Source organism: Schistocerca americana, chromosome 9, assembly GCF_021461395.2.
Source record: "Schistocerca americana isolate TAMUIC-IGC-003095 chromosome 9, iqSchAmer2.1, whole genome shotgun sequence".
Lineage (NCBI taxonomy): Eukaryota > Metazoa > Arthropoda > Insecta > Orthoptera > Acrididae > Schistocerca > Schistocerca americana.
In genome coordinates this window covers 98,496,410-98,515,256 of record NC_060127.1, presented here as the reverse complement: position 1 = coordinate 98,515,256, position 18,847 = coordinate 98,496,410, and the positions used below count along the sequence as shown (strand labels likewise).

The following is an 18,847-nucleotide window of genomic DNA, read 5'->3' as shown; positions in this document are numbered from 1 at the left end:
AATTGCACGACTTGTATGCTTTTCGAGCAGTTCTGTGGGGAGTGTCTTCAATACGTGTCGAAACCAAGATGAAACCACGTCCAGACGTCGTCGGATTGGGCTGCCACTCCTCATTACAGATGTCGGCTGTCGTAGGCTGGGAGGACTGGTAAAACAGAACAGTCGGCGAAATGTGATGGAACTAACATCAGACTTTCATGCTGGGCAGACTATAGTGCAGCGACCACTTCCATCGATGGCCGTCCGCAGACGGCGACCCATGCATGTGCCAATGTTAACAACACAACGTAGACAACTACGACTGAAATGGGCTCGTGACCATCGGCACTGTTCGTTACCACAGTGGCAGAGCTTTGCATGGGCTGATGAACCCCGATACCTCCTTCAAATGGTTCAAGGAGCACTATGCGACTTAACTTCTGAGGTCATCAGTCACCTAGAACTTAGAACTAATTAAACCGAACTAACCTAAGGACATCACACACATCCATGCCCGAGGCAGAATTCGAACCTGCGACCGTAGCGGTCGCCCGGTTTCAGACTGTAGCGCCTAGAACCGCACGGCCACTCCAGCCGGCATACCTCCTTCATCATGTCGACAGGAGGGCGCGAATCCTTCGTCTTCCAGGGGAACAACTCCCTGACACCTGTACTGCTTGGCAGAGACAAGTTGGTGGCCATTCCATTATGCTCTCGGGAACATTGACATGGGCACCCATGATTCCAATGGTGCTCGTGCAAGGCACCATGGTGGCCAAGAAGTATCGTAGGATGGTTCAATACTGTACCGTCTGCCATCGGGTTCCCCTAAATGGCAGGCAGCACCGCATAGCAGCCACACTATGATGGAAACAAACCAACAGCCAAACAGGCGAAGACATCAGGAAACACGCCGAAGATTCGAGTCGATTAATAGGAACCTTTCCTTGCAGAGGTCGCCGCGAAATATCCAGCCACGGATTTCTAAACCGGGTTTCTATTGGCTCAAGCTCACTATATAGGCCCGGCCGATCGAAGGCAGACCAGTCTTCGTCCGCTGCTAATGGCAACCGCTATAGCGGAGTCTCCGAGTAGATATCACCGAAGCCGCTGTACTGTACCGCCGATCGAAGTACCAGCCAACCGAGAGGAACCACATCTCCGGCTAGATCGACGTACGCCTACATCTATTGTACAGCTAGCTATTGTGTTGTAGAAGAAGTTACGTTCAATAAACTGTTGGAGAATACAACAAATACCATGTACACCCCTTCATGACGCCAGTGACATTTTTCAACAAGACAATGCGCCATGTCACAAGACGAGGAGTGTGATGGAGTGGTTTGAGGAATACAGTGGCGAGTTATAATTGATGTGCTGTCCCCCAGCTCACCAGATCTCAACCCAATGGAACACATCTGGGATATGACTGAATGTGGCGTCAGATTTCATCGCACCCCCTCCCCCCCCCCCGCCATTTTCACGAAAATTACGGGAATTAGGTGACTTGTGTGTGCAGATGTGTGTCAACTCCCTCCAGAGACCTACCAAGGCATCATTGCTTCCATGTCACGACGCGTCGCGGCTTTTATCCGTGCCAATGTGGACACACTGGCTATTACGTATATGGTCATAATGTTCTGCCTGATCAGTGTACATGCGTACAGTTGCACATAGTTTTTTATAATATGTATGGATACCATTGTATGTATTGTATTGTATGTTAACCGGGGACCTAGAAATGATGGAGAGGCTCCGTCCCCGCCGTTACCCGAGTGGTCCACAACCCCACGACGACTACCGCAGACCACGTCCCCCCTCCGCCGCCCCAAACCGAACCCAGAGTTATTGTGCGATTCGGCCCCCGGTGGATCCCCCAGGGAACGTCTCACACCAGACGAGTGTAACCCATATGTTTCCGTGGTAGAGTAATGGTGGTGTAAGCGTACACGGAGAACTTGTTTGCGCAGCAATCGCGGAATAAGGGGAACCAGCCCGCATTCTCCGAGGCAGATGGAAAACCGCCTAAAAACTATCCACATACTGGCCGGTTCACCGGACTTCAACACAAATCCTCCGGGCGGATTCGTGCCGGGACCAGGCGCTCCTTCCTGCCCAGAAAGTCGTGCGTTATACCGCACGGCCAACCGGGCGGGCCATGGATACCATATTGGATGAAATTTTCGCACATTGCGAATTTCTAACTCGTCATCTTCCAGCGAAGGCGCGCGATTCGGTTGATACCTCGAAAAGTTTCGCCACTGAAATTCACCGAGAAAACCTGCATTCCCAAAGAACTTACTTACAAATAAAGACTCACCTGTTTTGCTGATGAATTCTCCTCGTGTTTTCAGCCGAGTGGTGGTGTCGTCTTGTGGCAACGTTTCAATGAGTTTCGTACCCATCATCTTCTGGCGAAGTGTGTCAACTCCCTCCCATAACCCGAGAATAATTCATCAGTGGAATACGCCGAGAAAGACTGCAATCGCATGTATCTCACCTGTTTTGTTCAAGTGCTGCTGGAGAAAATTCCATTTTTGGCGCCCGGCGCATTTTCTGCCTAGGCGTATGGCTTTTGTGATGTGCCGAAGGGTGCGCAGTAATTTGGAGAGGACAGGACGCCTCTGATCGTCCGACGTCAGCGTTTCCACGTTCCACTCCGTGATGTTAGACCTTTAAAACCAAATCGCAATCAGCTGGTGTAACAAATGAAATCCTGAAATTTGATTGTAAGAAGGGATGTGATACGCCGGAGCCAGTTGCTTTCTCCGTTCGATTCACCCGGATCTTTGCCTTTTTGGCCGGTGGTGGTGCTAGTGGGGTGGCGGGCAGACTGGGTTTGCCTTCGGAACGGCCGGTACGTGTCGCTGCTCAGAGAGTGAAACTAGTGTTTGCGTGGAGTTAGCTGGATTTGACCGGTGTGTGTGGCTCGGAATGCGGAAGCGGGCCTCTTATTGCAAGTTCTTGAGGCGTGACTGGGTCATGGTCTTCTACACAGGACGCTGAGCAATGTGCTATTCATTTTGGCTATTGGGGTTGAATTATGTACCACGCAGCTGTCTATTGAATAAGTAGACATTCAAGCTTTCTAGTTTTACAATCAGACCTACCCGTGTTTTCACTAGCTTCTTTCTTATGAGTGTCAATATTGTATTGGAACTGCGACGTACTGGTGTAATAATATTATGCTTTGTCTCATCGTTGCCCTTTTAAAACTAGCCTGTTTGTGCTGGGGCAGTTTTACGTATTTTGAAATTTGAAGTCTACAGATAATGCTCTTAACCATTTTTAATTTGCCTTTGTCTTGATGTGATCTCTCTTTGCAGAATTTTATCTTAATATATTCTAGGGGCTGTTAACATTGTTTCTTTTCACTGTGGCTGTGTGTTTGTGCTATTCTGTTTCAGCACTGCAGCCGCCACCTAGTCCATGTCTATATCGATGTCCGGAGTACGACGCCTTGGCCGACCAATACCAGAGGGAACGGGAGGTTCTTTTGGCCGCGGGGAACATGGCAACCGATACGGCGGCCACTGAGTTCTTCGGGTTGCAGTGAGTGGGGATCTTGCATTCAGTTAAGTTTCCTCTACATTGGGACGCCAAGGCGCCTGTTCCGTTTTCTATACTCCTTATATACACTACTGGCCATTAAAATTGCTACACCACGAAGATGACGTGCTACAGACGCGAAATTTAACCGGCAGGAGAAGATGCTGTGATATGCAAGTGATTATCTTTTCAGAGTATTCACCCAAGGTTGGTGCCGGTGGTGACACCTATAACGTGCTGCCATGAGAAAAGTTTCCAACCGACTTCTCATACACAAACAGCAGTTGACCAGCGTTGCCTGGTGAAACGTTGTAGTGATGTCTCGTGTAAGGAGGAGAAATGCGTACCATCACGTTTCCGACTTTGATAAAGGTCTGATTGTAGCCTATCACGATTGCGATTTATCATATCGCGACATTGCTGCTCGCGTTGGTCGAGATCGAATGACTGTTAGCAAAATATGGAATCGGTGGGTTCAGGAGGGTAATACGGAACGCCGTACTGGATCCCAACGGCCTCGTATCACTAGCAGCCGAGATGACGGGCATCTTATCCGCATTGCTGTAACGGATCGTGCAGCCACGTCTCGATCGCTGAGTCAACAGATGGGGACGTTGGCAAGAAAACGACCATCTTCACGAAAGTTCGACGATGTTTGCAGCAGCCTGGACTATCAGCTCGGAGACCATTGGTGCGGCTACCCTGGACGCTGCATCACAGACAGGAGCGCCTGCGATGGTGTACTCAACGACGAACCTGGGTGCACGAATGGCAAAACGTCATTTTTTCGGATGAATCCAGGTTCTGTTTACGGAATCATGATGGTCGCATCCGTGTTTGGCGACATCGCGGTGAACGGACATTGGAAGCGTGTATTCGTCATCGCCATACTGGCGTATCACCCGGCGTGATGGTATAGGGGTGCCATTGGTTACACGTCTCGCTCACCTCTTATTCGCATTCCCGGCACTTTGAACAGTGGACGTTACATTTCAGATGTGTTACGACCCGTGGCTCTACCCTTCATTCGATCCTGTGAAACCCTACACTTCAGCAGGATAATGCACGACCGCATGTTGCATGTCCTGTAAGGGCCTTTCTGAATACAGAAAATGTTCGACTGCTGCCCTGGCCAGCACATTCTCCATATCTCTCACCAATTGAAAACGGTTGGTCAATGGAGGCCTAGCAACTGGCTCGTCAGAAAACGTCAGTCACTACTCTTGATGAACTGTGGTACCGTGTTGAAACTGCATGGGCAGCTGTACCTGTACACGCCATCCAAACTCTGTTTGACTCAATGTCCAGACGTATCAAGGCCGTTATTACGGCCAGAGGTGGTTGTTCTGGGTACTGATTTCTCAGGATCTATGCAACGAAATTGCGTGAAAATGTAATCACATGTCAGTTCTAGTATAATATATTGGCCCTATGTGTGGCCGTTTATCATCTGCATTTCTTCTCGGCGTAGCAATTTTAATCGCCAGTAGTGTATTTACCTTCAAAACCATAAAGGAAGGAGACTAGTTTTCTGAATTATACCTTATGTGCAGCGGGAGTTGAACCTATGTACATGTTAAAGATAAATACTTGATGGGAAGCGGAAATCGGAAATTATGTGAATTGTCCTATTTCGATTGCCCAGGTGACCTATTTAAGAGAAACTTACTTCACCTTTATTATTCAAGTGCCCTTTGTCAAATGAAACTGATTTTACCTTTTATTATTGAAGTTGTTACAGTTAGTATAGAAGTTATGAGAAGTTCTTGTTTGCAAGTAATTCAATCAGAAAGGATTTGCGTAATATATTTTATTTTACTTGTGTATCCTGTTCAAAAGAAACTTATTTCACCTTTATTTTTCAAGTGTCCTGGTTAAATGAAACTGATTTTACCTTTTACTATTGAAGAGCTTACAGTTAGGAGAGAAGTTATAAGAAATTCTTGTTTGCACCTAATTCAATTAGAAAGGTATTGTGTAATGTATTTTCTGACTTGTGAATATGATACACTTGTACAAAATTTTTGTGTAAATACTGTGTCCTTTGGGTTAAACTGTTGATCAGTAATATCTTGCAAACCCTCTGTACTTATTATTTCACTTGTCACCGGTTTGCACGTAAACACGACGTTTTAGCATGCTTAGAAGTGATGCCTCCGGATTGTTAGTGTGAAACTCTCAACGCTTTGAAAATAAAACATTCTTCATCTTTACGCTTCACGTCCACATATTTGCAGCCCTCTGACGCTAGAGGGCTCACAACTGTAGGGTGTAAGACGGCGGTGTGTGACGTAACTTTATCAGTGCGTGAGAAACAGAGTGCTGCAATCGTGTTTCGAATTCTAAGAGATCGTCCAGACACAGGGCAACCTCTCCTGACAGACCACACATGGACGCTGAAGCGATCCAGCGCCTCGAGTTCGCTCTCGTCGATCATCCTCCATACAGTCCGGACATTGCGCCATCCTACGAGGCGTGTTTTTTGAGTAAGTACCGTTCTGAAATAAAAAAAAAAGTCGTGCTAAGATATCTCAATAATTTTATTTCTACATGAAAGCCTGTACCTTAATCTACCTTTCTACATAATTTCCGTCAATATTGAGGGACTTCTCATAACGTTGTACCAGTTTTTGAATACCCCCCCCCCCCCTCATAGAAGTCTCCCCCCGACTTGTTAAGCACTGCATCACCACTGTTTTGACTTCGTCATCGTCTTGAAGACGCTGACAGCCCAGGTGTTTCTTCAAGTGCAGGAACAGATGGTAGTCACTGGGCGCAAGATCGGGGCTGTACGGAGGATGATCTAGAGTTTCCCATCGAAAAGATGTGACCTTCGGTCTGATTCGCCACGAGCGGACGGGCATTGTTTCGCAGCAAAACGATGCCCTTGCTCAACTTCCGTGGACTGTTGCTTTGATTCTGGTGTGACGTAGGCCACCCACGTTCCATCGCCCGTAACAATTTGGCTTAAGAAATCATCACCGTCGTTGTGGTACCGCTCAAGGAAAGTCAATGCACCGTCTAAACGTTTGGTTTTGTGCACATCCGTCGACATTTTCGGTACGCAACGTGCGTACAATTTTCGGCAATTGAAGTGCTCGGTCACAGTGCTATACGAAACACTACGAGAAACATTAGGAAAGTCATCCCGCAACGACGAAATCGTAGGCCTAAAGCGCCTGTTTCCTCTCACCTTATAGTCCACTTCCTGCACTAAACTTTCATTAACGACCGAAGGACGCCCACTCCGTTCTTCATCATGCACATTTGTGCCGCCATCTTTAATTGCTATCACTCACTTTCTTACCATTCCATCACTCATAATGTTTTCTCCGTAAACTGCGCAGATCTCACGATGAATATACACTCCTGGAAATGGAAAAAAGAACACATTGACACCGGTGTGTCAGACCCACCATACTTGCTCCGGACACTGCGAGAGGGCTGTACAAGCAATGATCACACGCACAGGTCAGCGGACACACCAGGAACCGCGGTGTTGGCCGTCGAATGGCGCTAGCTGCGCAGCATTTGTGCACCGCCGCCGTCAGTGTCAGCCAGTTTGCCGTCGCATACGGAGCTCCATCGCAGTCTTTAACACTGGCAGCATGCCGCGACAGCGTGGACGTGAACCGTATGTGCAGTTGACGGACTTTGAGCGAGGGCGTATAGTGGGCATGCGGGAGGCCGGGTGGACGTACCGCCGAATTGCTCAACACGTGGGGCGTGAGGTCTCCACAGTACATCGATGTTGTCGCCAGTGGTCGGCGGAAGGTGCACGTGCCCGTCGACCTGGGACCGGACCGCAGCGACGCACGGATGCACGCCAAGACCGTAGGATCCTACGCAGTGCCGTAGGGGACCGCACCGCCACTTCCCAGCAAATTAGGGACACTGTTGCTCCTGGGGTATCGGCGAGGACCATTTGCAACCGTCTCCATGAAGCTGGGCTACGGTCCCGCACACCGTTAGGCCGTCTTCCGCTCACGCCCCAACATCGTGCAGCCCGCCTCCAGTGGTGTCGCGACAGGCGTGAATGGAGGGACGAATGGAGACGTGTCGTCTTCAGCGATGAGAGTCGCTTCTGCCTTGGTGCCAATGATGGTCGTATGCGTGTTTGGCGCCGTGCAGGTGAGCGCCACAATCAGGACTGCATACGACCGAGGCACACAGGGCCAACACCCGGCAACATGGTGTGGGGAGCGATCTCCTACACTGGCCGTACACCACTGGTGATCGTCGAGGGGACACTGAATAGTGCACGGTGCATCCAAACCGTCATCGAACCCATCGTTCTACCATACCTAGAACGGCAAGGGAACTTGCTGTTCCAACAGGACAATGCGCGTCCGCATGTATCCCGTGCCACCCAACGTGCTCTAGAAGGTGTAAGTCAACTACCCTGGCCAGCAATATCTCCGGATCTGTCCCCCATTGAGCATGTTTGGGACTGGATGAAGCGTCGTCTCACGCGGTCTGCACGTCCAGCACGAACGCTGGTCCAACTGAGGCGCCAGGTGGAAATGGCATGGCAAGCCGTTCCACAGGACTACATCCAGCATCTCTACGATCGTCTCCATGGGAGAATAGCAGCCTACATTGCTGCGAAAGGTGGATATACACTGTACTAGTGCCGACATTGTGCATGCTCTGTTGCCTGTGTCTATGTGCCTGTGGTTCTGTCAGTGTGATCATGTGATGTATCTGACCCCAGGAATGTGTCAATAAAGTTTCCCCTTCCTGGGACAATGAATTCACGGTGTTCTTATTTCAATTTCCAGGAGTGTAGATCGCTTTTAGGCCTTTAGCACTAAGAAATCTTATAACAGCCAGTACTTCACAGCCGGCAGGACTCACGATTATCGGAGGCATCTTAAACACTCAGTGCACAACGTAAAAAGGAAGAATCAGACTATAATGGCGTCAGTGCGTAGATTAAGGTACAGGCTTTGACGTAAAAATAAAATTATCGAGATATCTTAGCACGTCTTTTTTTTAATTTCAAAACGGTACTTACTTTAAAAACACGCCTCGTATATTCATCTACACTCCTGGAAATTGAAATAAGAACACCATGAATTCATTGTCCCAGGAAGGGGAAACTTTATTGACACATTCCTGGGGTCAGATACATCACATGATCACACTGACAGAACCACAGGCACATAGACACAGGCAACAGAGCATGCACAATGTCGGCACTAGTACAGTGTATATCCACCTTTCGCAGCAATGCACGCTGCTATTCTCCCATGGAGACGATCGTAGAGATGCTGGATGTAGTCCTGTGGAACGGCTTGCCATGCCATTTCCACCTGGCGCCTCAGTTGGACCAGCGTTCGTGCTGGACGTGCAGACCGCGTGAGACGACGCTTCATACAGTCCCAAACATGCTCAATGGGGGACAGATCCGGAGATCTTGCTGGCCAGGGTAGTTGACTTACACCTTCTAGAGCACGTTGGGTGGCACGGGATACATGCGGACGTGCATTGTCCTGTTGGAACAGCAAGTTCCCTTGCCGGTCTAGGAATGGTAGAACGATGGGTTCGATGACGGTTTGGATGTACCGTGCACTATTCAGTGTCCCCTCGACGATCACCAGTGGTGTACGGCCAGTGTAGGAGATCGCTCCCCACACCATGTTGCCGGGTGTTGGCCCTGTGTGCCTCGGTCGTATGCAGTCCTGATTGTGGCGCTCACCTGCACGGCGCCAAACACGCATACGACCATCATTGGCACCAAGGCAGAAGCGACTCTCATCGCTGAAGACGACACGTCTCCATTCGTCCCTCCATTCACGCCTGTCGCGACACCACTGGAGGCGGGCTGCACGATGTTGGGGCGTGCGCGGAAGACGGCCTAACGGCATGCGGGACCGTAGCCCAGCTTCATGGAGACGGTTGCGAATGGTCCTCGCCGATACCCCAGGAGCAACAGTGTCCCTAATTTGCTGGGAAGTGGCGGTGCGGTCCCCTACGGCACTGCGTAGGATCCTACGGTCTTGGCGTGCAACCGTGCGTCGCTGCGGTCCGGTCCCAGGTCGACGGGCACGTGCACCTTCCGCCGACCACTGGCGACAACATCGATGTACTGTGGAGACCTCACGCCCCACGTGTTGAGCAATTCGGCGGTACGTCCACCCGGCCTCCCGCATGCCCACTATACGCCCTCGCTCAAAGTCCGTCAACTGCACATACGGTTCACGTCCACGCTGTCGCGGCATGCTACCAGTGTTAAAGACTGCGATGGAGCTCCGTATGCGACGGCAAACTGGCTGACACTGACGGCGGCGGTGCACAAATGCTGCGCAGCTAGCGCCATTCGACGGCCAACACCGCGGTTCCTGGTGTGTCCGCTGTGCCGTGCGTGTGATCATTGCTTGTACAGCCCTCTCGCAGTGTCCGGAGCAAGTATGGCGGGTCTGACACACCGGTGTCAATGTGTTCTTTTTTCCATTTCCAGGAGTGTATTTCAAAAAGTTGAAGAACACTTTCGCGACGGTAACACCAAACTGGTCTCTCGTGGAGAGAAATGTGGTCGTTCCCAAGGCGAGTACATAAAAAAAAGCACTCCGTCTTCAGGCCACGAGTGGCCTACCGGGACCATCCGACCACCATGTCATCCTCAGTGAAAGATGCGGATAGGAGGAACGTGCGGTCAGCACACTGCTCTCCCGGTCGTTACGGTGGTATTCTTGACCGAAGCCGCTACTATTCGGTCGAGTAGCTCCTCAGTTGGCATCACGAGGCTGAGTGCACCCCGAAATATGGCAACAGCGCATGGCAGCCTGGATGGTCACCCATCCAAGTGCCGACCACTCCCGACAGCGCTTAACTTCGGGGATCTCACGGGAACCGGTGTATCCACTGCGGCAAGGCCATTGCCAAGGCGAGTAAGTAGAGAAAGAAATACACAGACATGAAGAATAAAGATGCAGAATGTTACTAAATTTTCTTTTATTCAAAAAGCTATAAGAATTTTCACATAAAAAATTCGGAGACACTATTTTTCAGCACATCCCAGTATTTTGTGGAACAGAATTGTTAAAGCTAAACCCAACTTGTCCTTTCACAAATTTTAATGTTTTCCTTTTACAGGTGCCCAGGTCATAAGAGATGACTGAGAGTGAGCTCCTCCAGCGTAGCCGTCCAGAGTGGCCGAGAGGTTCTAGGCGCTACAGTCTGGAACCACGCGACCACTACGGTTGCAGGTTCGAATCCTGCCTCGGGCATGGATGTGTGATGTCCTTAGGTTAGTTAGGTTAAAGTAGTCCTGTTCTAGGGGACTGATGACCAGAGCAATTAAGTCCCATAGTGCTCAGAGCCATCTGAACCATCATCCTCCAGCGTAAATTAAGGGTGGTATGCGGTTCTGCTGACACATTTTCGAAAACTGACTGGTCTCTGTTGAAATACAGGATGTCCGAAAAGTCTTTCCCTGATTACATAAATTCAGGCTAGAAGTAAGAAACAAATATGAAACTTGTGACGAATTGTTTACAACTATCAAGGTTTTAGGATCGCAGCGCGTAGGTTGTGGATGAGGGGAAGTGCCCAAGAAGCCATGTTAACCAATCAGGAGAAGGCACAGTGTGTCCTGTGGTACCAGAAAACTTGTGGAAGGAATCCACCTGATGTCAAGAGCATTAAAGCCTGGTATGAGAGGTTCAAGAACACAGGTTCGGTTGCTGACCTTCCGAGGTCTGCTCGACCAAGAACCTCAGCAGACAGGGTCGAAGCTGTAAGGCAGTCTTTTCTGCGAAGTCCGAAGAAATCGGTGCGCAGGACCTCACGTGAATTACAGATGCCAGAAAGCTCTCTCCGTGACATTTTACACAAACGTTTATAGTTTCGTGCATACAAAGTGCAAATCGTTCAGGCCTTGTTGCCCAATGACAGTACACGTCGATATGACTTTGCGGTCGATATGCTATCACGTATTGAGGACGATGATGCTTATCTCAGACGAATTACCTTTTCCGACGAAGCGACCTTTTTTGTCAGTGGAGTAGTGAGTCGCCATAATGTGCGCATTTGAGGTTCACAACCCCCTGGCGAGGGCATGGAGTGCACCAGAGGCGGTCCAAAGGTGAATGTTTGGTGCGCGCTATTGCACGATCGAATTATTGGGCCATTCTTCTTCGCTGAGGCTACCATCACATCTGCAGTGTATCTGGACATGTTGCAACTGTATGCTGTTCTTCAGCTGCTTCAGTATCACCCCGATGTCTTGTTTGAGCAAGACGGTGCACCGCCTCATTGGGGTTTGGACGTCCGTGCCTATCTCGATATGACCTTTCCTGGGCGATGAATTGATCCTGATGGGCCAACGGTTTGGCCTCCACGCTCTCCTAACATAACCCCATTAGACTTCATTTTATAGGGTTATGTCAAGGACGAGGTCTATCGAACACGTGTACCAGATCTTGAAACCCTGCGGCAACGCATAACTACAGTCGTTGAATCGATCCCTCCAGTGATGTTGGCTAATGTGTGGACGGAAATTGAATATCGCCTAGATGTGCTACGTCCTACCAAGGGAGCTCATGTGGAAATTTACTGATGTGTAAAAAAACTTTGATAGTTTATAAACAATTAGACACCAGTTTTGTATTTGTATCTTACTTCTAGTCTGAGTTATCAATTTATGTAATCAGGGAAAGACTTTTCGGACACCCTGTACGACAATGCCTGTGCTCCAAAGAATGTGACAGGACAAGAACATGCCCTAGTACATGAGGATCATTATCGCCATATTGTGGATTTTGGAAAGCGCTGTTTAGAAATGACTTATTATGAGATTGTGTCTTCTCAGTAATTTGCTTGTTGGCAGCCGTGATTCTGGGATTAATAATAGAATTGTGAGGGCCTTCAGGGGCTCCACATTCGTTTGCTGGGTATGGGTTGGCGATCCCGGGTTTTCTGAGCTGGGGACTGGTAAGCGCCGGCAGTCCCCTGTCACCGTAGGCTCCGGGGAATGCTTCAGCGACCACCATAGCAGTGGTGGTTGAACGTTGTGTGTCACAGGGAATGGGGATCTTGGTTTAATTTCCCCGGATGGTACAAGCCTCCAAAAAAAGCCTATATCTCGAGGTGTGCTGCACGCTGGTGAGATGCATGGCTGTTGAGGTGTGACAGTCTGTGGGGACTTACAGGTCATCACCAGGGGGAGCTTTATTGGTCAGAATGGGGCTCTGCCCCTTGGACATCAAAATTAGAGAGCAGGCTGCGTGGTTCTGGGTCAAGAAAGGAAATGTTACGAAATAGAGGAAATTTTAGGCACTGGGGCAAGGGACAAGGGTGAGATTCGGCAAAGGGTTGAACAACTGTGGCAAGAACTATGGGAGACGGTTGAAACAGGACTTAGGACATATGAACTTATTCCGAACACTAGGGAACGATTAAAAATGAAATACTTTGAACCCACCATAGGGCTGATCCATTTTCTCACTGCAGATGGGCCTTACTCGACATACTTAAGTTGCTTCGGGAAAAGGGCCACACCCGCGTGTGAATGTGGTGAACTGGAGGGTACTCCCGATCACGGGATTTACGAGTGTCCCCTTTTGCTTCCACACTACGTGACCAACTACCTGACCATGACGCATACTACCTCATAAGACAACAAGACACTTTTCAAACTCTTAACAAACTAGTAGACGAGGTATCCCGAAAAGTGTTAAAGGAATACCTGAGAGAAATAAATTAACACAAATTAAAGTAAAACTGAAGATATTCTAACACCAAACACGCGCCCTACTCCTATACCGCCTGCGAGTGGATAGGCCGACCTTAGTAGTCTGGAATCCGCAACGTGCGGGACTAGGGGGAGTGGGGAATAATATCACGGAGTAGACGAAGCACCGGAATGGACTTAGGTTAGAACTAGTTAGTAGGAATTAGATTAGGAAATTAGTATTAGGAACCTGCAGCGAATAGAATTAGATTAGGAAATTAGTATTAGGAACCTGCAGCGAATAACATCTTGGCCTGCCCAGTGTCAGGGGCATGCCCATCGGGATAAGCTCGATGGGGCAGGCAATAAAATAGGTATATATATATACAGGGTGAGTCACCTAACGTTACCGCTGGATATATTTCCTAAACCACATCAAATACTGACGAACCGGTTCCACAGACCGAACGTGAGCAGAGGGGCTAGTGTAATTGTTTAATACAAACCATACAAAAATGCACGGAAGTGTGTTTTTTAACAAAAACTACGTTTTTTTAACTGGAACCAAGTTAGTTTTGTTAGTAGATCTGAACATATAAACAAATACGTAATCAGTGCCGTTTGTTGCATTGTAAAATGTTAATTACATCCGGAGATATTGTATCCTAAAGTTGACGCTTGAAACCTCCGACGTTCAGTTGCGTGTTGTAACAAACACGGGCCACGGTCGGCGAGCAGCATCTGAAGGGACATGTTTACGATGACGAGCGTGTTTACGAGTGTGGCTGTAGTGCACTGTTGTGGTTTGGTCTAGTTGTAGCAGTGTCCGCATATAGCGCTTGCTGCTATTGTTATTCTGCATTCGTCTCCGCACGCAGACCAACTGTAGTACACCGTGTTACCAGACGTCTGTGATAGTGTTGTAGGAACTGTGACCATGGTGTATTCGAACTCTGAAAAGGCTGAGATGATACTCATCTATGGCGAGTGTCGACGAAATGCAGCTGAAGCCTGCAGGGTGTATGCAGAACGGTACCCGGACAGAGAGCATCCAACGTGCCGCACATTGCAAAACATCTACCGCCAACTGTATGCAACAGGTATGTCGTAGCACGCAAACGGGTCCGTAACAGGCCCGTCACAGGAGAAGCGTGTGCAGTTGGTGTGTTAGCTGCTGTTGCCATGAACCCACACATGAGTACACGGGACATTGCGAGAGCCGGTGGACTGAGTCAAAGTAGTGTCATGCGCATACTGCATCGTCACCGCTTTCACCCGTTTCATGGCAATTACATGGTGATGACTTTAATCATCGAGTGCAATTCTGTCAATGGGCATTAACAGAGAATGCGTTGCAGTTCTACCTGTTTACCGATGAAGCGGGTTTCACAAACCACGGGGCAGTGAATCTACGGAACATGCATTACTGGTCCGTGGACAATCCTCGCTGGCTCAGACAGGTAGAGCGACAGCGACCGTGGACTGTAAATGTATGGTGCGGAATCATTGGCGACCACCTCATTGGTCCTCACTTCATTGCAGGGGCCCAAACAGCTGCAACATCCATCGCGTTTCTACAGAATGATCTGCCAACGTTGCTCGAAAATGTCCCACTGGAAACGCGTCGATGTATGTGGTATCAGCATGATGGTGCACCTGCACATTCCGCAATTAACACTAGGCTGACCCTTGACAGGATGTTCGACGGGCGTTTCATTGGACGTGAAGGACGCATAAATTGGCCAGCCCGTTCTCCTGATCTTACACGTCTGGACATCTTTCTGTGGGGTACGTTAAAGGAGAATGTGTACCATGATGTGCCTACAACCCCAGAAGATATGAAACAACTTATTGTGGCAGCCTGCGGCGACATTACACCAGATGTACTGCGGCGTGTACGACATTCATTACGCCAGAGATTAGCAATTGTGTGCAGCAATTGATGGCCACCACATTGAACATCTATTGGCTTGAGATGTCGGGACACACTCTATTCCCCTCCGTAACTGAAAACGGAAACCACGTGTGTACGTGTACCTCACCCCTCAAGGTAATGCACATGAAAAAGACCAATAAAAAGGTGTTAGCATGTGGACGTAATGTGCTGTTCCAGTCTCTTCTGTACCTAAGGTCCATCACCGTTCCCTTTGGATCCCTACGTAATCCGGTGCTCTCCGATACACACAATCGAACAGCGGAGGTGTGGTACTCAAGCGTCAACTTTAGGTTACAATATCTCCGGATGTAATTAACATTTTACAATGCAACAAACGGCACTGATTACGTATTTGTTTATATGTTCAGATGTGCTAGCAAAACAAACGGGATTCCATTAAAAAAAACGTAGATTTGTGTTAAAAAACATACTTCCGTGCATTTTTTTATGGTTTGTATTAAACAATTACACTAGCCCCTCTCCTCACGTTCGGTCTGTGGAATCGATTCGTCTGCATTTGATGTGGTTTACGAAATATATCTAGCGGTAATGTTAGGTGACTGACCCTGTATATATATACCTCGTTCAAACTCAGTGATAACGGTACCTTTGTCACCCTAAAGGCAGGATTCACTAACGTCAACTCACCATATATATATATCTTAGAAATTAAATACCAATACTTGTAAGAATTAGCTGCCCTTTGTAATTAGAGTATATCTGTAGCTCACAATCAACTAAATTGTAATTAGCTGCAACTAATATCTAACAAACTTACAAATTAGGACCCACTAATCATATAAGGAAGTGAGTAATGCTGTATAGTTATCTTTGACGATTAACAGTCGTTAACGGGCGACCTCCAGGGAACCTGCCGCGTTTCATTTGTATAAGACTTGCACAGGAAAGTGGGGCTCTGTCTGAGTTGACACCACTTAAGCCGCAAATGATGGTATTTTTGGGGTCTGTGGAATGTAGGATACGGAGCGCCTGGCTCTGAGCTGCCCTTGAAGTAACTAATCTGTAAGTGTTGGTTGTGTCTCTGTCATGACAAGGGCTGCTGAGATTGTCGCCCCAGGTGCAGTACGATGCGCCAGAGCCACACACCGAACACGACGGTCTTCCCTCTCGGCAGTGCCACGTCACCTTCTGGAGTACGGTCCTCTTGCAACCGCACATTCTCGTGATCACAGCTGCCAGCAGCCATGTACAGTGGCTACGTTCCTGCCAAGTCTTTCTGCAAAATCCTGAAAGAACATCCAGCTTCTCATATCCCTATTAAACAACCTCGTTCAAACTCAGTGAGGTGTTGATAACAGGCCTTAGTCACCCTAAAGGCAGGCTTCACTAACGTCAAGTCACCATGACGTGTCTCAGATGTAACTAACGCTTCTAGTGTGATAAAGGAAAAAAAATAAGTTAAATATATTTCAATTTTTTTCAATTTTAGTCTGATAATTATATATATATATATATATATATATATATATATATATATATATATATATATATATATATATTGCCTTTCGTACTAGAATGTCGTGTTCCCAGTTTGGCACAGCTTTGACACAGGAAACACGAAAGCTGTCGAAGACGTCCGTCATCTGGTCGGCTCCTGATCGTTGTCAGAAGGAGGCTAGTTTTCGATTACGCAAAGGCTTCTATTATTCGGAAAAGGACAACCCGGATTTACTTACGTAATCAGCGTGGTGTCACCACACTTGCTAGGTGGTAGCCTTTAAATCGGCCGCGGTCCGTTAGTATACGTCGGACACGCCTGTCGCCACTATCAGTGATTGCAGACCGAGCGCCGCCACACGGCAGGTCTAGTCTAGAGAGACTCCCCAGCACTCGCCCCAGTTGTACAGCCGACTTTGCTAGCGATGGTTCACTATTTACATCCGCTCTCATTTACAGAGACGACAGTTTAGCATAGCCTTCAGCTACGTCATTTGCTACGACCTAGCAAGACGCCATATTCAGTTACTATAATCTGAACAGATAATATTGTGAATCATGTACCATCAAGAGCGACGTTCATCATTAATGGAGTAAAGTTAAGTATGAAACTAATTACGTCCGCTTTCTCAATTCTCATTCCTTGTCATGTTCCGGACCTCACATCAGTATAGTTCTTCCCTCCTCACGCCCGCCTGCGTGAGTTAAATCGGCGTGCATTTCGGCCTCCTCTAGTAACACGGTGTTCGCTCTCCTGCCAACCCAACAATCAGTATGAATTTTATAATTACCTAAGGGACTTTTAACAATGAACAATAAAAAAATTTGCATTTGCAAATGATATTAATAAATGGGGCAGCTATGAGTTGTGTAGAAGACAAGGAGCGGCCTTCTGTCTACGACCAGGTCTGCTGTAGTAAAGGCTGTTTGACATTTATAAAAATAACATGATGTGGAGGTAGAAAAAAAATGAAGGAAAAGAATAGAATAAGAAATCTGGTAAACACTAAATATATTCAAATAATCCTCACAAGCAATTAGGGCTTATTTATAAACAGTGTAACTTACATAAGTAATTTTCTAACTGTATGGTGTGATCAGATTTCAGCCTGTCCTGCGTTAGCTTCTTGGTTCTCGTTTTTTTGTCACAAATTACAGTCATTACTTTTCTCCTTCCTTCGAGACAATTCTTGCACCAATCAACCCCTTCATAACAATAACTTGCCGGTTTACAGTATCGAACATAAATTACTCTAATTTTATTAATTAACAATGTTGTCTGCACGCTGGCAAGACCGCTCACTTTTATGGCTTAAAGACGACCTTCTTTACCCTTTCACATTACAAGCAGAAGTTCGATAAAATCTGAAGATTTACAAAGGTTTTTACTGTCATCTTTTATTTAGATCAAAGCGGAACGTTCAGTTCAGCTTCTGTTAAAATGTTTCTTTGACTGCGCAAACGATGTATTAGCGTCCGCGCTAGATGCGCATCTTTACAGTTACGTAAATTATATAAAACGTTTTCAAAGAATAGGGCTCACCTCTTAAGTTGATATAATATACCCTTTCCAAGGGTACTCACAGCTTCCACACGACGGAAATCCCAATAATATCACACGCTGACGACAGTGTGTACCTAAAGTAAACTGATGTGCATCCTCAAAATGGCGCTAGTGGGACCACTCTTATGCGACTGGCGCGGAATTTGGATAGACGTGGTCTATCAGGTGTACAAACACTTCTACCATCTTTCGTGTACAACGCACCGCTCTTCTGGCTTTTGCGTTTTTTCCGTCAGTGTGCTTGCATGACATCTACATAATACAGATGTATATAAAAATGTGGTATGACCATAGCGCGGAAGTACATTCAGCAGGCTAGATTACACTCTGCTGACCGCGCGGAGTGGCCGCGCGGTTTGAGGCGCCATGTCACGGACTGCGCGACCCCTCCCGCCGGAGGTTCGAGTCCTCCCTCGGGCATGGGTGAGTGTGTTGTTCTTAGCATAAGTTAGTTTAAGTAGCGTGTTAGTCTAGTGACCGATGACGTCAGCAGTTTGGTCCCTTAGGAATTCACATACATTTGCACACTCTGCTGAATGTACAATGTCTGTATTATGATTGTACGCCTTTTTCATATGCATCCTTATTGCGTTGATGTCAAATAAGTATATCATTGGAATTATGCTGTAAAGAACACCTGAAATGTAGTGGTTTGAGAATGAACGTTTAAATTGGAAATTACTCA

At 47.7% G+C, this 18,847-nt stretch overlaps 1 protein-coding gene across 1 annotated transcript in view; it reads right to left on the bottom strand.

Moving 5' to 3' along the window:
- Positions 1-18,847, bottom strand: part of LOC124550994 — an 87,185-nt gene that overhangs the window by 46,485 nt on the left and 21,853 nt on the right. Inside the window, exon 3 of the mRNA XM_047125826.1 lies at positions 2,480-2,652. Within this exon, the coding sequence (XP_046981782.1) occupies positions 2,480-2,652 (173 nt within the window). The remainder of the gene's footprint in view (positions 1-2,479; positions 2,653-18,847) is intronic.